The following is a 26533-nucleotide window of genomic DNA, read 5'->3' as shown; positions in this document are numbered from 1 at the left end:
AAAATGGGGATTTCTTTTAAAGCAGACATTGAAGCCAGCTATTCAAGCCAGACAATCGAGTTTGTTGAATATCACAACAACTTGTGTTTGTACCTTGCCGTTCACATAATACAATATCCCAAGGCCAACATCCAACATTCACAGGTCACAGTCTCTTTCAAACTGATACAAAAGGGGCCTGTTTTCTCATGCCCATGAGTCAGAATAGCCTCTCTTCAGTTTGTAACCAGCAGGAGACATGTTTCCTCGAAGCCCACCCAAAGGAAGGAGCAGCATAGCTGTTATCTTAACCACTGAATGGAGTTGTAGATCACAACCCCCTTCCTGTCTAGGAATGGAGAGATTAACAAACAGAAGCAAATTACTGCTGAAGTTAAGAAAATATTGTAACTACTTAACAGATCGGGCAGAGGAACAGAGTTAACATTTTAAATTCATCTTAATTTAGATTAATTTTAGATGTGGGCGGCACGGTGGCACAGTGGTTAGCATTGCTGCCTTACAGCGCCAGGGACCCAGTTTCGATTCCCGGCTTGGGTCCCTGTCTGTGTGGAGTTTGCACGTTCTCCCCATGTCTGCATGTCTGTTTCCCCCGGGTTCCCCGGTTTCCTCCCACAGTCCGAAAGACGTGGTGGTTAGGTGCATTGGCCGTGCTAAATTCTCCCTAAGTGTACCCGAATAGGCGCCGGAGTGTGGCGACTAGGGAATTTTCACAGTAACTTCATTGCAGTGTTAATGTCAGCCTACTTGTGAGCCTAGTAAATAAACTTAAACTTAATGACCCTCCATTACAATATGAAAAGGTTAGAGTTGCTACACATTATAAATAGGTAATGAGATTCAGGCAGTGTTAGAATCATGGAATCCCTACAGTGCAGAAGGAGGCCATTCGGCCCATCGAGTCTGCATCAACTACAATCCCACCCAGGCCCGACCCCCATATCCCTACATAATCCCTCTAATCTACGCATCCCAAGACACTCAGGGGCAATTTTAGCATGGCCAATCAACCTAACCTGCACATCTTTGGACTGTGGGAGGAAACCGGAGCACCCGGAGGAAACCCACGCAGACACGAGGAGGATGTGCAAACTCCACACAGTCAGTGACTCAAGCCGGGAATCGAACCCAGGTCCCTGGAGCTGTGAAGCAGCAGTGCTAACCACTGTGCTACCGTGCCGCCCGTTTTGTATCAGTTTGAAAGAGACTGTGTTTCTCAGTTGAGAAAAGGGGTTGGAAGCACTGATGTGATGATGATTGGGCTGGAAATGCAATGGATAAAAGCAAAATATTGCAGATGCTGGCAATCTGACATAAAAACAGAAAATGCTGGAAAGACTCAGCATCTGAGGAGGGAGGAACAGAGTTAACATTTCGAGTAAATATAACTCTTCCTTTGGGTCTGAAGAAGAGTCATATGGATTTGAAACATCTGTTTTTCTCTCCCCAGATGCTGTCAGACCTACTGAGTCTTTCCAGCATTTTCTGTTGTTATTACAAATGCGATGGAGAAACTGGGGTGGCACTGGTGGCACAGTGGTTAGCACTGCTGCCTCACAGCACCAGGGATCCGGGTTCGATTCCCGGTTTGGGAGACTGGAGTAGAGTCCTTAATTAAAGGGGAGTGGAACAAACTGTGGTCAAGGTATCTGTTGGAATCAGTGCACTTATCAGAGAATCACAGAATACTACAGTGCAGAAGAGGCCCTTCAGTCATCAAGTCTGCACCGATGCATGAAATGCCCTGACCTGTTCACCTAATCCCACTTGCCAGCACTTGACATTATGGCGTGCCAAGCACTCATCCAGGTGCTTTTTAAAGGATGTGAGGCATCCCGCCTCCACCACCCTCCCACCTCCACCACCCTCCCACCTCCACCACCCTCCCAGGCAGCGCATTCCAGATCGTCACCACCCTCTGCGTAAAAACGTTTTTCCTCAAATTCCCCCTAAACCTCCCACCTCTCACTTTTAATAAATATTGTGTGACAACCTGCCCCCAGAAATGAAGTTGAAGATGCTGAGGAAGGGAAGAGTCAGAGATGGGCCTTGTGAAGGCCCAGGGATGAGCTTTCCTGTGCAGGGTGACAGGAGGAAAGACTTTCCACACAGCGAGTGGTTAGTTAGGGTCTGGAATGCACTCGCTGAGAGTGTGGTGGAGGCAGGGCCAATCGAGGCTTTCCAAAAGGAATTTGACGTTATCTGAAAGAGTGCGCTGGCTAATGGGGAGAGGGCATGGGAGTGGCACTAGGCAAATTGCTCATTTGGAGAGCTGGCACAAACACGGCAGGCCGAGTGGCCCTTCTCTGTGCTGTGACAATTCCGTCATCCCGTGAAAAGCACGAAGCTCCCAGGAATGACAAACATGACGGCCGGAGGCACTTAATTATGTGGGATGTCAGCTTCCCGACAGAGGGATGAAAGTTGGGAAGTAGGTTGATGGCAGGTTAAAGGTGGACCGTGGCTCCTGACAGCAAGCAGCGGGAACCGATTGTTGATGCATTAACATATCAAATATACTCATTAAAACACCAGATTAAATGATACCTTTGCAATTAAGTTGGCAGCCACTGCGAAACATTCAGATTTACGCCTGGTTGAAGGTGGTGTGTAGCAGAGATTGTGCCCTCTGGTTCTAGTTTTTCCTATTAGTGGAAACATCTTCCCTGTGTCCACTCTATGAGCCCTCAACCACCTAGTTTTTCCTATTTGTGGAAACTAATCAAAGGATATATAAAATGGTGGAACCAAAGAATGAGTTGGAAGGAATTAATTTAAAGGGTTCAGCTGGCATAAGAATGAAGATATTTATAACCATCATTTGAGCCCAAGATTATGGGACAGCATGGTGGCACAGTGTTTCTCACTACTACCTCACAGCACCAGGGACCTGGGTTCGATTCCCGGCTTGGGTCACTGTCTGTGTGAAGTTTGCACATTCTTTCCATGTCTGCGTGGGTTTCCTCTGGGTGCTCCGATTCCTCCCACAGTCCAAAGATGTGCGGGTTAGGTGGATTGGCCATGCTAAATTGCCCCTTAGTGTCAGGGGACTAGCTAGGGTAAATGCATGGGGTTATGGGGATAGGGCATGGGTGGGATTGTGGTCAGTGCAGACTCAATGAGCCGAATGGTCTCCCTTCTGCACTGTAGGATTCTATGATTAGATAACAGCCTTGATATATTTTCTTCTTTTTTGATTCTGGTTGTATGAGATGATTTTATTAAATTTGGGGTTTTGATGCAGTTGTGGTTATTGTGGAAGATGCCATTTGGTGCAATGATCCATCAATACACAACAATGGATCTACTAGACCGGGGATATTCTAACTATAGTCTGTGATATCTTTACATGGCAGAAACATTGCCACACACACATAGGCTGGAATTTTACCGCCTCGCCCGCCACGGGAATCGGAGCAAGCGAGGGGCGGACAGTGGGAAGGTCGTTGACCTTGGGCGGGATTTTACAGTTTCAGGAGGAGTGAGGCCATAAAATCCCATCCATCGAGTTTTAATCTAAAAACTGAACTGGTTTATTCTGTGTCGGGTCCATTTATGCGTTCGAATAGACGAGGGGATAGCACTTTGCACAAAGTTTAAAATGGTTTTCTTTTATTGAACAAAACTTAAAAAAACAATTAACATGACAGAATCGAGAAGAGAGCGAACTTGGAGACTGGCTTCACAGCCAAGCCCTGGACAAAAACATGTACTGAGATGAGCAAAACCCGAGAACTGAACTGAACAAAACATGTACTGAAATGAAAATATATTTCAATCCTTATCTCATTATCGGAAGTGTTTTTCACATGCCGCCTCTGTCTGCAAAAGCAGTCCTTGCAGCTGCAATTATGAAAAGCTTGTTTTGCCTGCATTGTGTACCCTTTAGGAATGCAGTCAATTTCTAGCTAACCCAGCATGCCTTCTGAGTTTTAAAATGTAATCAAGTTAGCAGTGTTAGTTAACGCCTATGGTCTAGCATTTAAATGTAATTGCATAGGTGGAAATATCTTAAAATGAAGTCTTTGCATAGACTGAAGCAAACAGGGCTAAGCATACATAGGATCTCTCATTCTGGTTTGATTTACATACATAAAATACACAAATGGCCACGAGATGGTGCTATTGCACAGCCCATGGGTCATTTGAAACTTGTGAGATCAGTTTTATATCTAGTTTATTTCTTACTTTCAGGTTTTTTTTGGTTGAAATTTCAGGGGAATGGCAGTTTGGAAAGGGCTGCTCTTAGTTCTGTTGTCTTGGCGGCGAATAAATCTTAAATTGGATTAAAAGAAAGAAAGCCTTGCCTTCATGTTTAACAATGTCCCTTTCGTGATGTCCCAAAGCATTTTACAATCAATGAAGAATTATTAACGTGTTGTCGCTGTTGTAATGTAGAAACCACGGTGGCCAATTGGCACACAGCAAGCTCCCTACAAACTGCAATGAAATAACTGGCCATTTTAGTGATGTTCATTGGCTGATAAATATTGATGTGGAGATGCCAGCGTTGGACTGGAGTAAACACAGTAAGAAGTTTAATAACACCAGGTTAAAGTCCAACAGGTTTATTTGGTAGCAAAAGCCACTGTGGCTTTTGCTACCAAATAAACCTGTTGGACTTTAACCTGGTGTTGTTAAACTTCTTACTGTGATAAATATTGGTCAGGCCACTGAGGGGAATTCCCCTGCTCTCCTCCAGAGAGTGCCTCGGAATCTTTTACACCGACTGAGTGGGCAGACGAGGCTACGGTTTAATATCTCACCCAAAATCCCTCACCCCTGACAGTGCAGGAATCCCTCTGTCCTGCACCAGTGTGTCAGACTGGATTGTGTGTTCAAATATCTGGAGTGGGACTTGAACCAACAATCTTAGCACTCAGAGGCGAAAGTGCAATCAACAGAGCCAGAACAGAAAATGCTGAAGAAACCCAACAGGCCTGATAGCATCTGTGGAGAGAGAATAGGTCATCCATTCTCGAAACGTTGGCTCTGTCCTCTCTCCACAGATGCTGTCAGACCTGCTGAGTTTCTCCAGCATTTTCTGTTTCGGATTCCAGCATCCGCAGTATTTTGCCTTTATCAACTCAGCCACGGTTGACGACTGAAGATCTGTGACTAATCATGGTTCTCACGCAAGCAAATTACCAGGAACACTCCTTTTCCAGGGCTGATTTGCCCCATGAGTTGACGAGACAGAAGCAATGCAACTGGAGTGTGCTTCACTCGCCCGCCTGTCCCTTCAGTCTGCCCACATTCCCCCAGTCTGCTGGGGCCACGGTCAGGTCTTGATCATATTTTCTGGGTGTCCCTGCTCTCAGGAAAATGAGCTGAGAAGTCAAGAATGGCCCCGCCTGCTCACTAAAGCAGATCTGTTAGCCCAAGCTCCAAAAACACCATGCAGAGAAAAACCTGCAAATCCCGCAGCAGAGCTGAAGAGGCAGGTACCAGGCCCTTTACCCTGATCCTTATGCTGGCGACGTGGAGTGCACCCTAGGGAGTTTGAGACCTTGACAATTCCTTGTTGTCTGTGGCCCAAAGGGCTGCGTGAAATGCTTCAAAGTGGTCTATTAAAGCAGAGACACTGATGAACCAAAATATCAGCCAAATTTGGGCGGCACGGTAGCACAGTGGTTAGCATTGCTGCCTCACAACGCCAGGGACCTGGGTTCGATTCCCGGCTTGGGTCACTGACTGTGTGAAGTTTGCACATTTTCCCCGTGGGTTTCCTCCGGTTTCCTTCCACACTCCAAAGATGTGCGGGTTCGGTGGATTGGCCATGCTAAATTGCCCGAGTGCCAGGGGCACTAGCAGGGTAAATACGTGAGGTTACGGGGATAGGGCCTGGGTGGGATTGTGGTCGGTGCAGACTCGATGGGCCAAATGGCCTCCTTCCACACTGTAGGGATTCTATGATTCTATGAAATAAACCGTGAGGAAATTCCTTGTTCTCTGTGCATTACAAAGATCAGGCTGTGGTTTAGGTTGCTTCTGAATTTCACCTCTCTATTGTCACTGCGTTTATTTTGATGTGTTACTTATCCACAGATGGCTTGTTGGTTATTATAAGTGCTGTCCCTTTTCTACACTCTCCCTGCAGATGTAAAAGATGTGATTCTGTGGGGAAACCTCGGCAGAAGTATTTATATTGATCTGCATCGAACACGTGTCAGTCATTATGAGAGCGCCATCTGGGGACCACCCGATTTCTCGCGCTCTGTCCATGAGGTACTGTACGATAGGTAAGGGAAAGACCTTGTGCCAGAGGGAGAGTCTGGACATTGTGCCGCACTGAAGCTTTTCCTGCCGCTCTGATTCAGCAGCTCTGACGCTTAGAATTATACAATTAGGCTTGTGTCATTGGGAATGAAGTGTTGCTGTAAAGAATACATTGGAAGTGATGTAGTCATTTATACCTTAATCAACACTCCCATTTTCTCAGAGAGTAGGTGGAACAGAGCTATTAAGTTACAGGAGGTGTGGGCTGGGGTAAGGGACTCTGCATTGGAACATAGCTGGTGGGGTGATCCAGGAACATCACAGCATCCTTATAGTGCAGAAGAGGCCATTTGGTCCATCAAGTCTACACTGATCCTCTGACAGAGTATTTTGCCCAGGCCCTCTCCCTCTGCCCCACTCCCGTAACCCCACACATTTACCATGACTAATCCCATCTAACCTACACATCTTGGGCAATTTAGCGCAGCCAGACCACCTAATCCACACATCTTTGGACTGTGGAGGAAACCGGAGCACCCGGAGGAAACCCACGCATACAGGGGGAGGAGGGTCGGGAATTTATGGTCTTGCTTGTCCTGAAGCCATAAAATCCCGCCCGAGGTCCATGGACCTTTCCATTGTCCGCCCCTCGCCCGCTCTGATTCCCATGGTGGGCGGGGTGGTAAAACTCCGGTTGGGGAGAACGTGCAAACTCCGCACAGACAGTCACCCAAGTCAGGGATCGAAGCTGGGAATTGAACCCCGGTCCCGAGCGCTATGAGGCAGCAGTGCTAACCACTGTGCCTCCGTGCCAGTCATAATATTACTTTCACAGGTCATGGGAACCTCACTATTCTGCTTTCCCCGTTTACAACACCTCTGGACCCATCATTTGTCCCTACTCTGACTTCCATTCGCCTTGCATCATCATCTCCAAACCCCTTCCATCCCTCGTGCTCGCCATCCTATCTCAGATCTGCTCCTTCGCTCGTTACCTGCTCCCTGTTTTCTCTGGTTGCATACTTGCCTCACTCGAGGCTGTTCATCTCTATTACCTCCCAGTTCGGATGAACGGTTACCAACCTGAAGGGATTTTAGTCTCTTGGAGGGTACTGGAAGTGAATTTTGGTGCATGCTGAGGATTAAAGCATCGCAAACCCAATACGAAGCTGCTGATTTTCCCATTGAACTGTTGGGTTTCAAGGTATGTGAGAAACAGAAGAATTAGGGGCTGGAGTAGGCGATTCAGCCACTCCATCCTGCTCTGCCATTCAGTAAGATCATGGCTGATCTGATTGTGACTTCAACTCATTTTTCCTACTCTCCCCAAAACCCTTGATTAACTTGTAGATCAAAAGTCTGCCTAACTCAGCGTCGAATACAAATGCTGTCTGGGATGTGCAGATGTCATGATGTGGAGATGCCGGCGTTGGACTGGGGTAAGCACAGTAAGAAGTCTCACAACACCAGGTTAAAGTCCAACAGGTTTATTTGGTAGCAAATACCATAAGCTTTCGGAGCGCTGCCCCTTCGTTGGACTTTAACCTGGTGTTGTGAGACTTCTTACTGTGCTTACCCCAGTCCAACGCCGGCATCTCCACATCATGACTACCATCGACATCGCAAACTGCCGGCTCCAAGTGGACAGATTTCCACTCCATCTGACGAAGGGGCAGCGCTCCGAAAGCTTATGGTATTTGCTACCAAATAAACCTGTTGGACTTTAACCTGGTGTTGTGAGACTTCTTAATGTGCAGATGTCCGCATGGGTTTCCTCCGAGTGCTCCGGTTTCCTCCCACAGTCCGAAAGATGTGCTGGTTAGATGCATCGGCCATGCTAAATTCTCCCTCAGTGTACCTGAACAGGTGCCGAAATGTGGTGACTAGGGGATTTCTGCACTGCAGTGTTAATGTAAGCCTACTTGTGACGCTAATCACTAAACTTAAAATAAACTTAGAAAGAATCCCAACGATCTCAGGGACAAGTGGGTAGGTGATTATAATATGCAAAGTAGCAATTGACTGAAGTTTGAACCCTGCTTTCTAGCTTTAATAATGCCAATGCCAAGGTTTCCCGAACTGTCTGAAACTCACCACGGTTATCAAGGCAAGAATGCAGCAGGATTGATCTAGACTAGGAAATTTACAGGCAGTAAAGCTTTTAAATAAAGAGCTGTGACAGTTGCTTCTTCGCCCAAGTAAAGGGCTTTTTCTCATAGAACGAGCTCCAATAGTGTGCTTTCACTGCTTTGGAGGTGATTTCCAACACATTGGAGGTCATTTCTGCTGCATTTTGGCCCATGTAGGTTTGGGAAAACACTATTTGCACATTTCCAAACTGCACATCTGACGCATGTGTGACTGCCCCGGACTTTTTTTTTTCTCAGACAGTTCACAGTGCAGTTTGAGAGCTGAAATGGAGCACGGGAAGAGTGTGTGTTCAGAGACGTGCTGGTTAGAAGACCTGTTTAAAGGTCCACTAAACCACACCTCTCACCCCCCTCCCCCCGCCCCCGCAACCTACCCCCATTCCATCCCAAGTCCCCTCACTTCGCCCTTGACATCTCCATGCCCCTCAGGATCCCCAAAGCCACTTCCATACTCCTTCAGATCCCTACACTTTCCCATGTCTCAGACATGCCCACTCAGAATCCCCATTCCAACTCCATGTTCCCTCAGATTCCCTTGACTCTCATGCACCCTCTGTAGTCACTCACCCAGTTTCCACTACGTACAGTTCTTAGGAGCCATGTGATAGCAATGGGGAATTTTTCAAATGAGGATGATAAAAATTAAACCTGTTACAATATAATAATATACTTATTCAAATGTTCGTCATTAATACTGCAAAAAACTGTTCTCCATCAAAAAACATTGTATGAACAAACAAGTGTAAATGTGTGGAGTTTGCACGTTCTCCCTGTGTCTGCGTGGGTTTCCTCCGGGTGCTGCGGTTTCCTCCCACAGTCCAAATATGTGCAGGTTAGGTTGATTGGCCATGCCAGATTGCCCCTTAGTGTCCCGGGATGTGAATGTTAGAGGGATTAACAGGTTAAATATGTGGGATTACGGGGATAGGGCCTGTGTGGGATTGTTGCCGGTGCCGACTCGATGGGCCGAATGGCCTCCTTCTGCACCGTACGGTTTCTATGATTTCTATGAACCATGTATTCTGAAACCATATCAATGGTAGAGGATGTTGCTACAACCTCATAAAACTGTTATTCATTACCCTCAACAGGCATGTCAATGGAACTGAGTACTCAATTTTCTTGGAACTCAGCCAAGCATTCATAATGGTCACAGCTATCAGAACAAACCGTCACCATTACAAGACCCTGAAATTGAAAGAACAGGTTGTGCCCTCTCCCTTTCAAAGCAGATTGCCTGTCAACAAATGGAGGGGAGCAGGTTTTTGATGTTTTTTATCTTGCAAAAACGGATATTTGTTTCAGAGTCAGAGCTGTTTATAAATTTATATTGTGGAATTGTGCTCAACCACAATCTGTAACCTCATGGTTCAGCCACTCTACCATTACCACCAAACCAGGAGAATCAACCCTGTCAACCTGATGAAGCTACAACATTGGACTAATTACATGCCAAACAGCGCAAGCAGTAAGCTTATAGACAGAACAAAGTGATTCCACAACCAACGGACCAGACCTAAACTCTTCAGATATTTTCAGTCCACAAACCCGGACGTGGTTTCTGAAGCGATCTGCAGCTCTATGTCTCACTTTCCACCCTCCATGTATTCCAAATCTCTCCACTTTACAAGCAGCAAGGACCTTCAGTGGGCACACCCCGAGTTTAGAAATCACCTCTAACGTCACCGTTCCTTTTTCCACCAAGAAAGGCCCACCCCTCACCCCAAAAGTTCTCTGACCAGTTTTAGGATGAGAAGCTTAAGCAGAGAGACCAGAGAATCTTAGAATCAAAGAATCCCTACGGTGCAGAAGGAGGCCATTTGGCCCATTGTGTCTGCACCGACCCTCCAACAGAGCATCTTACCCAGGCCCTATCCCCGTAATCCCACATTGTTACCCCCCGATTCCCCTAACCTACACATCTTGGGGCACTAAGGGACAATTTAGCACGGTAAATCAACCTAACCTGCACATCTTTCGGACTGTGAGAGGAAACCGGAGCAACTGGAGGAAACCCACGCAGACACGGGGAGAACGTGCAGACTCCACACAGTGACCCAAGCCGGGAATCAAACCCGGGTCCTTGCCGCTGTGAGTCAGCAGTGCTAACCACTGTGCCACGTCTGTGAGATTGTTCTCCAATTCGATCAGAGAAGGATATGGGGAGATTTAATCAAGGTGTTCAAATTAATGAAGAGTTTTGATGAAGTAGATAGGGAGACATTGCTTTTGCTGGCGGGTGGGTGGATAACTAGAGGACACAGATTTAAGCCAACTGCCAAGAGGATAATGTATTTGTTGGGATCTGGATCACTGAATGATTGTGATTTGATAACTTCTCATTCTCTCTGTCTGGTGTCTGTCATACCTCCCCAATGGGGCCATTTGTCATATTAAACTCACTATGTAATTGCAAGTTGTTACCCGTGGCATATCCAGCCTCACCCACTATGAATAATTATCAATAAGCAACAGGGATTTGGTATTGAGCATCATTGAATATGTTTGCTTTAACCTCTTGCTCACAGAAATTGGGTGGAGGAAGAGTTCCTGGAAGAAGTATATTCCCACCGACCAAAGATCCAAGCCGCATTGGGAAAGAAGCTGGGTTTCTCTCTTGCTGCTGCGATAGAGAACGTCTTGCATTGGTGGTACTTCGACTCACCCCCGGGGGAGATTGTATCTCTTGGAGTCATCAGTCAAGGTGAGCCATCTGCTCTTTTGGAAATCTCGGAGGGGAGGGCTTGTCAACAACACACTGCTCCTGACGGTGTAACCGGAAATGCATACCACCTCCACTCTCTTACCTTTCCCTGTTATCATAAGACCAGAATTTATAGGAGCAGAATTAGGCCATTTGGCCCATCAAGTCTGCTCCATCACTCAATCATGGCTAATATGTTTCTCAACTCCATTCTCCCACCTTTGCCCCGTAACCTTCGATCCCTTATTAATCAAGAACCTAAGTATCTCTGCCTTGAATACACTCAATGACCTGGCCCACAGCCCTCTGTGGCAATGAATTCCACAGATTCATCGCCCTCTGGCTTCATATCCAAAGAAAACTTAACATGTTGGGACGTGCAGAGGAGGGAGCTGCAATCTCATGTTGGGGAAAGCTATTCAGCGGTGAAATCCAGCAAACTTCCCCGAGCAGCGCCAACGCTATTAACATAAGGAGAGCAGGAAGTGACTTGGATTCCACTTCCTTCACGTGTGCAGCATTGTTATTTGCTGAGAATTTAATGTACAGGCACGCCTCATAGCTGGCACCCATTGATGGTGGAAGAAACAATGGGGCGTCTTTTTGTTCACTTCTTATTGAATGTCCATCTTATTGTCCTGTGTTGCGCTCATTGCTCTGTGGGATGTGGCTGAAGTTGCAGACACAACTGGCCCTCAGTTCTGTGCATCGTAAAGACATTACTCAAGACCCCTCTCAGTTGCAAGTAAATACTCTGCCAGCTAACACCCTAAGATCGACATACGGACAGCACACGCACCACCCAATAGCCCCCTCATTTTCTTAACCTAACTAAGTGTCCCCACCAGTGCCCCCTCCCCCCTCCACATCCAGGATGCCACACACTTCCCATTTCACTCCTCTGTGCCCCCGACCCCTACCCGTGGATCCTATTTCCAATCCTCCATGTCGTCAACCCCACTCCAAACCATGGTGTTATACATCTTTAATTTAAACACCTTCCAAGCATTCCAGTTTAATGAGACAAACAAGGACAGTAATTCAATTATTTCTTTATTTAACACTTCTAGTACCAACTCAAACATAAACAGTTGCAACTCATTAACTCTTTACTGAACTTTAACTCTAACTGAACTTTAACTGTACATCAACTTTAATTATTTAACTGAAAATAAATACTACTGAGTTTAGGAAAACCTTGGGCAAGAAATCTCTTCGATGTAGAATCTATCTTATCCTTCTCTGAAGTATCCTTCAGGGCACACTTTTTGCGATGCTTGGTCTCTTCGAGTTATCGTTGCCAAACAAAGGCTTACATGTCTCTTTATCCACAATTCTTCACTTGCTTCCAGAAGATTCTCTATCATCCAGCCAATTGTGTTACCAGAAACCGATCACATGGCTCGAACATCCAATGAAATTACTTTTGAACGATGCCACTACACTTAGTTCATTTGACATGACCCATACATAGCAGCCATATAAATCAGAGACGCAATGTCTGGGTTAATGTAAACAACTTCCCTTATCTGGGAAGCTTCAGATCACAGCTCCCAGACTAGAGCAACTTTACAACCTGCATCTGGTTTTAATCTATAAATTGACCAAAAATCCCAGCATACTTAGTTCTCTAGCCATTTTAAAGCCACTATAGCCATTATTGTTGTTAAATTATTGTTGTAGTCATTCTTTCTCCGTCCACAATGGCTATCCCCAACCCCCCAACACTAACTCACCCTTGTCAGTACTGAGCTTCCAGGCAAGCTGCCATTTGCCTGCACCCCTTCCTTGTGACATAGAGTTAACACTGCTTGAATAAAAGAGTGCTGGAAAAACTCAGCAGGGCTGGCAGCATCTGCGGAGAGTCTGAATGGCCCTCTCCAGTTCCAATTTATTTTGAATTAAAAAAGACAGTTTAAAACATGACCATCTGATAAAACCTCACACTCTTAACACATTGCCCGTGGTTTTCTGACCACTGCCTGAAGTTTTGTGTCATGGCTGGGAAAGGCTCCTACTCATAAAGTTATTCCTGAAATTCTCATATATTGGTTTGTTGCTGCAGTACCTCAGCTGCACAACTAGTGACAGCAGAGGCACAACTGTAACATGGAATGACTGAAATCATAGAAACCCTACAGTACAGAAAGAGGCCATTCGGCCCATCGAGTCTGCACCGACCACAATCCCACCCAGACCCTACCCCCACTGACTTATCCAAAAATTGAATCCAAGTCAGCCACATCTAATTCCGAGAATACTTTACTCTTAATCTTACTTTTAACTGGTGAGGACACAGGCAAAGCGGTGCCTTACTTCCTCCAGGATCACGCAGTAACCCGTGTCCGTGTTTCTATTTCACTTTTCCATTCCTGGTTCAGACTCTGATAAAAACTGCTGGATCAGCAAAGCTTGAAAATTTGCATCAGCCTTCTGCCGTTCCGTACCTGAGGTTCCTTTTTCTCAAAGATAGAAACATAGAAACATAGACGATAGGAGCAGGAGGAGGCCATTCGGCCCTTCGAGCCTGCTCCGCCATTCATCCCGATCATGGCTGATCATCCAACTCAATAGCCCAATCCTGCTTTCTCCCCATAACCTTTGATCCCATTCACCCCAAGTGCTATATCCAGCCGCCTCTTGAATACATTCAATGTGTTGGTATCAACTACTTCCTGTGGTAATGAATTCCACAGGCTCAGCGCTCTTTGGGTGAAGAAATGTCTCCTCATCTCTGTCCTAAATGGTCTACCTCGAATCCTCAGAATGTGACCCCTGGTTCTGCACTCCCCCCACCATCGGGAACATCCTCAACATCCTGATAGAGACAAAGAACTTCTTATTCAACGTCCAGTTACCAGAGCGCTATGTTCACCCTATCATGTTAATTCTATCAATTGGTACAGTGGCACAGTGGTTAGTACTGCTGCCTCACAGCGCCAGGGACCTGGGTTCAATTCCGGCCTCAGGTCCCTGTCTGCGTGGAGTTTGCACGTTCTCCCCATGCCTGGGTGTCTCAGGGTGCTCCGGTTTCCTCCCACAATCCAAAGATGTGTGGGTTAGGTGGATCAACCATGCTAAATTAACCCTAGTGTCAGGGGGATTAGCAGGGTAAATATGGGAAGTTACGGGGATAGGGCCTGGGTGAGATTGTGGTTGGTGCAGACTCGATGGGCCGAGTGGCCTCCTTCTGCACTGGAGGGATTCTATGATTCTAATCACATATTGAGGGAAGGATCAACCTGAAGCCAGTTTTTTCCTTAAGCCAAGTTTATTTCCAACACTATAGAGTAAGGGCACAATACCCTCCCAACATCCAATGTGAACCAGTCTTTATAGTCTTGCAATAATCCGGGTAGCGACTCTTGATTACTGATTTAAAGCATGTACTCTGTTGCCGCACAATTTCAACATGAACAAACAATATAATTGTGGGAAAAATACAGGCACCAGTTTATTTCTGGCTGTCCTGTAGGGTAGCACATATGTTGCCATTCCAGGCTCCCTAACGTCAGACTGGGTGCGGGGGGATAATGCCAAAGATGTACTTCCCAGGTAAACATTTGCACAGCAATCGTTCAGAGTCGCTAACCTCTTTTGGGTAATTGTGCTGCTCTGTGAACCATCCAAAATGTTTTTGTTATTCGTGGGACATGGGCGTCACTGGCTGGGCCAGCATTTATTGCCCATCCCTAGTAGCCCGAGGGCAGTTGAGAGTCAACCACATTGCTGTGGCTCTGCAGTCACATGAAGGCCAGACCAGGTAAGGATGGCAGATTCCCTTCCTTGAAGGACATTATAGAATCATAGAAATTCCAACAGTGCAGAAGGAGGCCATTCGGCCCATCAAGTCTGCACCAACCACAATTCCACTCAGGCCCTATTCCCGTAGCCCCACATATTTACCCTGCTAATCCCCTGATACTGAGGGTCAATTTAGCATGGCCAATCCACCTAACCCGCACATCTTTGGACTGTGGGAGGAAACCGGAGCACCCGGAGGAAACCCACACAGACACAGGGAGAACGTACAAACTCCACACGGACAGTGACCCAAGCCGGGAATTGAACCCGGGTCCCTGGCGCTGTGAGGCAGCAGTGCTAACGACTGTGCCACCGTGCCGACCATTAGTGAACCAGATGGGTTTTTTGACAATCGACAATGGTCATCAGTAGATTCTTAATCCCAAATATTTTTTTTTGAATTCAAATTCAGGCCTGACTCTCATCTGACACTTCCCACGCCCTGCCCGACCTAATCTCCACTCCTTAACCCTCACCCGGGCTGGACCAAACATTCCCAACCTGACCAGATCACCCCTCTGCTGATCCAACTCCCCATCCTGGCTGGACCAGCCCTCCAACAACCCGATTCCACAACCCAGATGGACTCCTCCCCTCCACCAGACGTCCATCCGTCCCCCACAGAGTCCAACCACCTTTATGTCTGACCCCTCCATGCCTGACCCCTCCATATCTGACCCCTCCATGTCTGACCCCTCCTCCATGTCCAATCCCCCCCCCCCTCTCCCTCTCCGACACAGACCTCGGATCCCACCATCTCCAAAATTCTATCCACTTACCCAGACGCTTACCTTCTCCCTGGTCTATCAGTTTCAATGGAACCGTTCAACTTTACAGTAGCTAGTGCAGTAAAAAGGATGTATGCCCTCCTTCACTCCGACTCTCTCAGACTTTGGCGCTGGACTCCAGGGATGCGCTGTGTTGCCTGGATCTCTCCCAGCCTGAGTTAGAAGGTCGGGCGAGACAGAAGAAATTTGGCGATCATAAGTTGACACGGAGTAGCAACTGGATGCTGATTCCCACTCTGAGGAAATTATAGCCCATTATCCCTGGGGACCACATGGAACTAACACTATCCCTGACTTTGCGAACAGATTCATTTTCATTGCACAACTGAAGTGAAAGACTATGGCCTACAAGGGTGACTAGACGGTGGGACAGAAAAGTTGACAGGCCATTGAAAGGTCCATTGGTCTCGGGTGGGAATTTCCAGTCCCGTGGGCGGACTGTACTGGAAAATCCTACTCCGAGTCTTTCTTTCAAATGTCATAGAATAGAATCATAGAATCCCTACAGTTCAGAAGGAGGCCATTCGGCCAAGAGCCTGCACTGACAACAATCCCACCCGGGCCCTATCCCTCTCATAGAATCATAGAATCATAGAAACCCTACAGTACAGAAAGAGGCCATTCGGCCCATCGAGTCTGCACCGACCACAATCCCACCCAGGCCCTACCCCCATATATTTACCCACTAATCCCTCTAACCTACGCATCTCAGGACACGAAGGGCAATTTTAGCATAGCCAATCAACCTAACCTGCACATCTTTGGACTGTGGGAGGAAACCGGAGCACCCGGAGGAAACCCACGCAGACACGAGGAGAATGTGCAAACTCCACTCTAACCCCATGCATTGATCCTGCTAATCTCCCTGACACTGAGGGGCAATTTAGCATGGCCAATCCATCTAACCCGCACATCTTTGGAGTGTGGTGGAAATCGGGGCACCCGGAGGAAACCCACGCAAACACGGGGAGAACATGCAAAGTCCACACAGACAGTCAAGGTCAGAATTGAACCCGAGTCCCTGGCTCTGTGAGGCAGCAGTGTGAACCACTGTGCCACCCAATGTGTTAAATAATGCACCATGAGAGGACATTAACTCCCTCCTCCCGCACCCCAGGTTACTGAGAGTTATGGCTGCACCATGTTCAGTTGTTACAAGGCAAGAGCTTAAATATTTCAGATGCATTATATTTTGATCTGGTGCTCCAGGTGAATTTGATATTCCACCGGGCCTCGTCTTCTCTATGCCAGTTCGATTCTGTGGTGGAAAGTGGATGATTCAGTCACAGATTGAGATCAGTGAGGAAACAAAAGACAAACTGAAGCACATTGCTCAAGAACTGAAGTTGGTAAGTTCTCAATCGCGATAGAGGTTTATTTGACTCTTCCTGACACAACATTCCCTATCCTACACCGGCCTGAAGGGGGAACCTCAGCACATTGTTCGTGTGGAATGAGCCATGGTTCAGTTGGCAGCACTCCCTCCTCTGAGTCAGAAGATTGCTGGTCCGATTGCCACTCTGAGCACAAACATTGCAATACTGAGGGAGTGCTGCATTGTCGGCTGACAGTGAGGCCCAGTCTGCCCTCCCAAGTGGATGTCAAAGATTCTACAGCACTAGTTCAGTGTCCTGACCAGTATTTATCCCTCAAATCCATATCACAAAAAATGAATACCTGGTCATTATTACATTGCTGTTTGTGGGAGTTTGCTGTGCACAAATTGTCCGTTGCATTTTTTTCTTATTTATTCGTGGGACCTGGATGTCGCTGGCTGGGTCAGCGTTTATTATCCATCCCTAGTTGCCCTTGAACTGAGTGTCTCACTCGGCCATTTCAGAGGGCACAGTAAAAGGTCACACTAGGGTCAATTTAACATGGCCAATCAACCTAACCTGCATATCTCTGGAGTGTGGGAGCACCCGAGGAAACCCACACAGACATGAGGAGAATGTGCAGACTCCACACAGACAGTGACCCGAGGCCGGAATTGAACCCGTGTCCCTGGCGCTGTGAGGCAGCAGTGCGAACCAACTGAGAATATTTATGAGAACAAATATTGATCTTGACAGCACCACCTACACTCTGCAAACAAAATCATATCGTTTCACACTTTTCTTTGAACTCAGTCGACTTATTAATCCCCGTTCCTTCCCCCATCCCATAGGAACAACGCTTAAAGTTCTACCCTGTGGAAGAAAATGAGGGGGAATCTAATGTCTCATCTCATCAAAAGCCACGGTTTGAGAAAGGAAACGACGAGGGACGCTCAGTCACGTTTTAGAAGGAGGACTCGGTTATATCAGAAGAACAGCAGCCAGATAGGTAGCTGATCCTCAATCATTTGATTGCACTGTATGCAAAACATAAGAAAATCAGAGGAATCTCAGGGTTGTTTAGAGACTTTTCCATTGAAATCGTCACCAAACACCTCGGTTTAGAAAGGCGTATGGCTATAAGAGTATGAGCAGTAACATAACATAACCTCATCCCAACACAAAGGGGGCGATCTTACCAAAAAAGTTCCAAGTGGCAAATGAGCGTGAAAACAGGAGAGAATCATGCTGCTTTTTGGGGGCGTGAATCTTACCTTTGACTCTGTCAAAAAAATCAGGCCAAACATTGTTTCCCGCCAGCAGGGGAGGGGGTGTGGCCTAGCTCGCCGGAAAGCCGGCAGATAGCAGCAGAGGGCGCCATTGTGCATGTGCTCTCTGTGTTCTGTGAGAACCTTCACTAGCAAGACTACAGAGACAAGTGAGCCCGGATGATTCTGTCCCAGGCTCATTTGCAATATTTAAATTCGATTTTTACATAGAATTTAAGTATTACAATCAGCCTCGTGCCCTTTTCTGATTTCTCAGCTCTCTCATGATCTTACCTGCTCGCCCCACCCATTGACCAGTGGGGCCAAAAGGTAAGATCGTGGCCAAAGGAGGGTAGGTCCTGAGCACGGGTGGCAAATTTTGCTAGTTTCTCCACAACCACCAACAGAACAGTGGGTTTCCTCCGGGTGCTCCGGTTTCCTCCCACAGTCCAAAGATGTGCGGGTTAGGTTGATTGGCCATGCTAAAAATTGCCCCTTAGTGTCCTGAGATGCGTAGGTTAGAGGGATTAGTGGGTAAAATATGTAGGGATATGGGGGTTGGGATTGTGGTCGGTGCAGACTCGATGGGCCGAATGGCCTCATTCTGTACTGTAGGGTTTCTATGATTCTATGAAGGTGCAACATTTGTCAAACGTCGAGTATCATGGCAGCACAGATTTGTGTCCTCTCACGATGACTGAGGGGGAAGAAAGTGGGTTCTGTAGCACCTGATCTTTGGGCAAAACAGGCTTCCTTAAGGTTTCAAAATGGCTTCAGTCACGAAGCACAGTGGACACTACATTGGTAAATGAGTTAGCATGTGCACAATCAACGTGGGAAGAATAGCCATATCATAACCATGCCGCCCAGGTTTTACCATTTAGCTAGTCCCAATTGCCCGCGTTTGGCCCATATCCCTCCATACCCACCTTACCCATGTAACTGTCTAAATGCTTTTTGAAATACAAATTGTACCCGTCTCTACTACTACCTCTGGCAGCTTGTTCCAGACACTCACCACCCTCTGAGTGAAACAATTGCCCCTCTGGACCCTTTTGTATCTCTCCCCTCTCACCTTAAACCTATGCCCTCTAGTTTTAGACTCCCCTACCTTCGGGAAAAGATGTTGATTATCTACTTTATTGATGCCCCTCATTATGTTATAGACCTCTATAAAGCCTAAGCCTTTTACTCTCCAGGGAAAAAAGTCCCAGTCTATCCAGCCTCTTCTTATAACACAAACCATCAAGTCCCAGTAGCATCCTGGTAAATCTTTTCTGCACTCCTTCTAGTTTAATAATATCCTTTCTATAATAGGGTGACCAGAACTGTACACAGTATTCCAAGCATGACCTTACCAATGACTTGTACAACTTCAACAAGACATCCCAACTCCTGTATTCAGCATTCTGACCAATGAAACCAAGCATGCCGAATGCCTTCTTCACCACTCTGTCCACCTGTGACTCCACTTTCAAAGAGCTATGAACCTGTACCCTTAGATCTCTTTGTTCTATAACTCTCCCCAACGCCCTACCATTAACTGAGTAAGTCCTGGAAATTGACAAGGGTGTCACAGACAAAAAGACAAAGGGAGTGTAAATGGTAGTGATCATGGCCAAGAATGGTACTAATAGCAACCGCGAAGGGAATGTGTAAATGGCAGAACAAAAATGCACAGGACAACCTGAGGCATGTAATGGATGGGGTGAGGGCAAAGGGAGGCAGTGATAGGGGTAAAGAGAGGTAAAATGAGATTTTAGAAGTTCAAAAGTGAAACAATAGAAGGAATTAAAATAATTTTTTTTTAAAGTAAAATAAATGTTTCATTTTGACCCTGAATTTGTACAATAAGAAGGCAAGTGTTGAATGAGAATCTCGGTTCAGGGGTCAACTGGCTTCCTCCTGCTCAAGTTCTTCTGTCGTCTGTTACAGGCCAGGAATTGTACCATATCCATACTGATCTCCTGCTCCCCGACGTGTGACCCCCCCCCAATGGAACTGACACTGGAAAGGGCTGTGCTCTCTGAAATGACAATGGTTAACCGCTAATTTGTGAATGAGAAATTAGATCGCACTATTGAGTCATCTTTCAAAATGTGAGTCTTGCTGTTGCGATCAATTTTTTAAAAAAAACAATTCCAAAGAGTTGGGATTCACTTTAATCTCATTTTTAAATTTGTTCAGCTGTTCTTTGTTGAAATGGGGACTGTCGGTGACTTCACCGGGTGGCAGCCAGTTACTGAGCTCTGCAGAGTGTGTGAGAGATCAATGTCAGAATTAAACCAATGTGATCATATTTTAGTTCAACGATTTGTGTTGATTCACCTCCTCTGCGCTATTTGGTTTCATCGTTTGTCCAAAGCACTTGTCCTGAAGATGTTGCAAAGATACACGGTTATGAGAAGGTTCCTGGACCCGCCGCTGCGCCGTACACTCCTGAGAACGAATGCATCATCCTCACTGACTGTTTGCAACCCAGTGTCCAGGAGAGGCAAGCAAACAGAGAGGGGGAAAAGCGCTCTGTAACCAATTTCAGGAGAAAATGCTGGGAGATTCACAACTGACAACCTAAGACATCGAACCAGCACCAAGAAACTATGATCGTTACGTATTTACAGGCAAAGCGAACCAAATCAAACATTCTAGATCAATTCAACTTCAACATCAATGTCCTGTTCCCTCCAGAAATGATAAGCTCAATTTTAAAGAATTGACCACTAGTGATTTATTAGGGGTGGCACGTTGGCACAGTGGTTAGCACTGCTGCCTTACAGCGCCAGGGACCCGGGTTCGATTCCCCGCTTGGCTCACTTTCTGTGTGGAGTTTGCACATTCTCCCCGTGTCTGCGCGGGTTTCCTCCGGGTGCTGTGGTTTCCACCCACAGTCCAAAGATGTGCGGGTTAGGTTGATTGGCCACTCTAAATTGCCCCTCAGTGTCAGGGGGACTAGCGAGGGTAAATGCATGGGGTTATGGGGATAGGGCCTGGGTGGGATTGTGGTCGGTGCAGAATCGATGGGCTGAATGGTCTCCTTCTGCACTGTATGATTCTGCAACTATCTGGGGAAGAAAAGTCTTGACCATCTAACTGTGCACTCTTTGCATATCTCTAGTCCTACAAGTCTTCATTTGGAATATATTAATCAAATTTAAAACCCTCAATTATATCCCCCACCACCCCCAACACAGCTGAAACTTTAACTCAAGAGATTGAAAATGAGTTGTCCTCTTCCTCTACAGTCTCAATCATCCAGTTGTTGGATAGAGAATTTGGACAAAACAAGTTCCTAAGCAGCTCAATTTGAGCTTTATTCTTTACAAGCTTAGCATTGCATTCTCCTGAGTCACAACAAGGAGCAAAGCCCAAAATTATTTGAATGTTCATCATCACTCCACGGGCTGATTTTTAACAAGGGACCTAATTGTTCATCCAGAAAGAACTCTTCAAATGCAGGCAATAAAAATATAACAAAACCTACTCCAACTTATAAATCAAAGAAAGAGATTAATAAAGAAACTTCATTACTCCAAACTTGCGGCCTCGCCCTGGGCCATTCCAAGCTTCCCACAATTCCCAACAGGTTCTTATTTATTCTGGGTCAGCTGATCATCACATCATTCTGTCATTGGTTACATGGTTTACTGGATCAGCTGACCCTTACAGCTTGTTACAATTGGTCACATTACAACAGACCCAATGTAATCATCAGTTGCATTCTAATACTAATGTTTTTCACACTAAATGAGTTTTAAAAAATTATTTTGTGAGGAATGGGCATCGCTGGCAAGGTTAGCATTTGTTGCCCATCCCTAACTAAGGTGGCACAGTGGTTAGCACTGCTGCCTCACAGCACCAGGGACCTGGGTTCGATTCCCAGCTTGGGTCACTCTCTGTGTGGAGTCTGCACATTCTCCCTGTGTCTGCGTGGGTTTCCTCCGGGTGCTCCGATTTCCTCCCACAATCTGAAAGATGAGCTGGTTAGGTGCATTGGCCATGCTAAATTCTCCCTCAGTGTACCCGAAGAGGTGCCGGAGTGTGGTGACTAGGGGATTTTCACTGTAACTTCATTGCAGTGTGAATGTAAGCCTACTTGTGACACGAATAAATAAACTTCAAACTTTTAACTAATTACCCTTCAATTGAGTGGCTTGCTAGGCCATTTCAGAGGGCAGTTGAGAATCAACGACATTGCTGTGGCTCTGGAGTCACACGTAGGCCAGACCAGATAAGGACGGCAGATTCCTTCCCGAATTGATGAACCAGATGGGTCTCTCTGACAAAGGTTTACCGCTCACCGCCACCGAGACTAACTTGTCCTACTTTAATATAAAACCTGCTTAGTATCTTCGAATGAGCACATGTTCAATGATTTGCATTCATGTTCACCGTCCGCATTTCTTATTTTGTTGCCAGATAATAAAGTCACTTGTTTTGCCTCTGTAAGTACTTCCGATTAATGGAATTTCTGTTGCGTGGACAACAGACTTCAGACTGAAAATTAAGGGCCTGATACAACGAGGAAGCAGTTTCAGAGAGCTTGTAAGTGTCAGCTGTGTTGATCCAGGTTTTGAGTCACAAGTGGACCAGGCTGGATAAAGAGGGCAGATTTCCTTCCCTAAAGGACACCTAACATTTAGGCTAGAATTTTATGCTCCACCCAAGGTGCTTTCTGAGCCAGAGGTGAGTGTAGAATTGAATGGATGGGATTTTCGTCTGGAAACCTGGGGCTAAAGGGATCAAGGGATATGAGGGGAAGGGGGGATCGGGATATTGAATTCGATGATCAGCCATGATCAAAATGAATGGCGGAGCAGGCTTGAAGGGCCGAATGGCCTACTCTTGCTTCTAGTTTCTATGTAAACTGCCCACCCAAACCCAGATGCAATTTCACACTTGGGCAGACAGGGGCTCAGGCGGGAAACCTGACCTTTCACCCATTAAGACCTGTAAAGCCATTTAATGTCCACTGAAGGGCCTTTTCCTGCTCATCATTCAGCGGGCGGGGAGGGTGGAAAACTGACAAAAGTTATTTTCTCTGTCGCATGTGGGATGAGGACGGGCCTCAATGTGAAGGCGCCCTCAGAGATAGGACGCCCTCCCCTCAGGACCTTAGAGCTCTGGACTGGCTGACCCCCTTTTGGTGTACCAGCCCCCTCTTGGCGTCCTTTACCCTCCCTCCCCCGGGAACCCCCGGGACTTAGCTTTGCAACAGTTCTGGGGATTTATTCCAGGCAGAGCGCTGCAGTTCCACTTTTGGCCACTGTAGCGCTGCGCCCAGCCAGGTTGGAGAGCTGGCAACCAATCTGATTGGTCGACAGCTCTCCTAGGCGGGACTTCCTTCCAAGTATGGAAATCCTGCCGGCTGGCTGTCAACGTTCAAGATGGCATTAAATGGCAGTGGGGTTTCAAGAGTCAATGGTAGCTTGTTAGGCACCAACTCTCACGATGGCAAGTGCCAATCGTTCACCATCCTTCAAAGTCTACCCATTGGCTGGAATTTTACCGCCCCGCCTGCCATGGGAATCGGAGCGGGCGAGGGGTGGAACGCGGGGAGGTCTGTTGACCTTGGGCAGGATTTTACAGTTTCGGGATGAGTGAGGCCATAAAATCCTGCCCATAATGTCTACAGGAGGAGCATTAATGCAGGAAACCTGGGGAATTATTCAAAGGTGGTTAAAACAGAGAGAAGGAAATGTGATCCAGAGTTTCTCCAAAATATTGGTTACAATACATACAACACGGAAGAAGACCTTTCAACCCACCCAGCCTGTGTTGGTGGTTACACTTCACACGAGCAGTAATCCTAATCCCATAATCTGTGACTATATAATTTTATTCTCTTTTCCTCCCACCACCTATCCTATCGATAAATATTGACATTTACATCAGTAATGCATCCACAATTTTAAAACCCGTCGTGTTAAAAAAAAGTCCCTAGCTGTTCTCTGTGGGCGGCACGGTGGCACAGCAGTTAGCACTGCTGCCTCACAGCACCAAGGACCCAGGTTCGATTCCTGGCTTAGGTCACTGTCTGTACGGAGTCTGTACATTCTCCTCGTGTCTGCATGAGTTTCCTCCGGGTGCTCCCAAGTCCAAAAGACGTGCTGGTTAGGCACATTGGCCGTGCTAAATTCTCCCTCAGTGTACCCGAACAGGCACCAGAGTGTGGCGACTAGGGGATTTTCACAGTAACTTCATTGCAGTGTTAATGTAAGCCTACTTGTGACACTAATAAGCAAACTAAACTTTAAACTTTAAATTTCTTGCATTAACCTTATGCCTACGTCTATTTCTCAAGTCATCGACTGTTGGTAACAGCGTGATGAGGGAACAGAGATCTGTATATCCAAGTTACCTGACCACACATCAATTTAGATGGCACAGTAAATAATCTAGATGGGAATAGAAGGTTGCAAAGGGACATCGATAGATTAAATGGGCTGATAAAACGGTGGCAGATGGAGTCTATTGTGGATCTCAGTAAGATACAGATCAGCCAGAATCTAATTGCTGGAGGATATGACTGCTTCCTGTAATATGTGAATTGCTAATATTTTTTCTGATGGATGATCCTTGAGGTCCAATCTTACTGAGAGAAGTAAGTATGACCACTTTAAGGAATGATGTTTAGAGGCCATGCCTGAAAATGTGCAGTTTGGGCATTACGATGAGGTAGTTTTGAGGTAGATCTTAATTGTATTTGTCCAGTCCCCTAGGAGCTAATTTGCCCTTGTGCCAACACTAGCTTTAGAAACTCAAGTTCCTTCACCATCTTCCCAAACCTTTCTCCTCTGTCTCCTCCACCCTCACCTCCAACAATAAGTGCGAGGATCTTATGGATGTCTTTGCCACTAAGATTGATACCATTCAATCAACTAACTAGGAAGTCTTGTGGTGCAGTGGGTTAGTGTCCCTGCCTCTAAGCCGAAAGCTCCGAGTTTGAGTCCCACCCAGGATTTGATGACCAAGGAAGGTCTGTTCATAATGTGGTCCAACAGGTTGTGTCAACCTGCAAATCCTTCCAAACATGCCAATGGCTGGCAGTAAGATTGGGAGAGACTCCTGGTTGGCCATGTTTGATGTGGAGTTGTGCCACTCAAGCTATAAGCCCCTGGCAACAGTGACCTGTTTCGAGGGAGTTTGTAGCTATGGAAACACAAAAGTCTGCTTTAGTGCATCATTAAGTGTGGGAAGAGAATTTTAAATTGGAATCAATTGCCTCCCTAGTTCCTTGGGTCAAATTTCCTCTAAATGCCCCTTCCGCCTCTTTGCCCCAGCCCTGAATGTGCACCTTTCTTGAGTTTCTCTCCTATCTCCCCTCATACCCTCTTTGCAATCAGGAGACTCCTCCTCCTCTCTCAACTATATTCACACTAAACAGCTGACAACCCAACTTCCCTCCCTGGTGTCAGCTGATATTGTTCATGGTTCTCTCATCAGGTGCTGTCCATCTCTCTCTTACTGCTGCCGTCATCAACCCTCTCCCCAGTAAAACCACCTTGGTTCCACTGTCCTTGCCATCTACTGCTCCACATCCAAATCCCCTGTCTTCTGCAAAGTCCTTGAATATTTTGTCACCTCCCAAATCTGTGCTCATCTTTGCCAGGCCTCCATGTCTGAATCACTCCTGCCTCAGCTCATCTGCTGCTGGAACACTTTGTTCCCTCTACACTTGACTTGCTCAACACATTCTTGGCTGCTCTCCTACATTGTACCCTCTGTAAACTTGTCATCCAAAATTCTGTTCCCCATGTCCCAACTCACACCAAGTACCCAGTTCAGATAACAGCCCTACGCTCGCTGACACGGTGGCACAGTGGTTAGCACTGCTGCCTCACAGCACCAGGATTCCAGCTTCGATTCCTAGCTTGCGTCACTGGTCTGTGCAGAGTCTACTCATTCTCCCCATGTCTGCGTGGGTTTCCTCTCGGTGCTCCGGTTTCCTCCCACACTCCAAAGATGTGTGGATTAGATTAATTGGCCATGCTAAAACTTAAAATTATCCTTAGTGTCAGAGGGTATTAGCAGGGTGAATAGGTGGGTTACCTGGAGAGGGTCTGGGTGGGAGAGTTGGCGACGCAGGCTCGAATAACATCTCTGCATTGTATGGGTTCTATGTTATGAACCTCAGGGTTTGCACCACTGTCGGAGTGCAGCACTGTCAGAGGTGCAGACTTTTGGATTATTCTCTGACAACCAGCACAACATAAAAGCACTGAGCGATACAATGCACTTGTAGGGAGGTAAACACGAGAGGAGCTGGAAGCCATAGGCAGGATTG

The 26533-nt window shown here is 46.6% G+C and overlaps 1 protein-coding gene across 2 annotated transcripts in view; it reads left to right on the top strand.

Moving 5' to 3' along the window:
- mdh1b (malate dehydrogenase 1B, NAD (soluble)) overlaps nucleotides 1-20552 on the top strand; it is a 35657-nt gene extending 15105 nt beyond the window's left edge. For both annotated transcript variants that reach the window (XM_078229267.1, XM_078229266.1), the window contains 5 exons: nucleotides 6101-6242; nucleotides 10898-11073; nucleotides 16875-17014; nucleotides 17833-17990; nucleotides 20185-20552. In XM_078229267.1, the coding sequence (XP_078085393.1) occupies nucleotides 6101-6242; nucleotides 10898-11073; nucleotides 16875-17014; nucleotides 17833-17949 (575 nt within the window). In that variant the 3' untranslated portion in view covers nucleotides 17950-17990; nucleotides 20185-20552. The remainder of the gene's footprint in view (nucleotides 1-6100; nucleotides 6243-10897; nucleotides 11074-16874; nucleotides 17015-17832; nucleotides 17991-20184) is intronic.
- Nucleotides 20553-26533: the final 5981 nt, after the last annotated feature.

This window comes from Mustelus asterias, chromosome 14, assembly GCF_964213995.1.
Source record: "Mustelus asterias chromosome 14, sMusAst1.hap1.1, whole genome shotgun sequence".
Lineage (NCBI taxonomy): Eukaryota > Metazoa > Chordata > Chondrichthyes > Carcharhiniformes > Triakidae > Mustelus > Mustelus asterias.
Note: the sequence above shows the minus strand (reverse complement) of the source record. Positions and strands in the feature narration are given on the sequence as shown.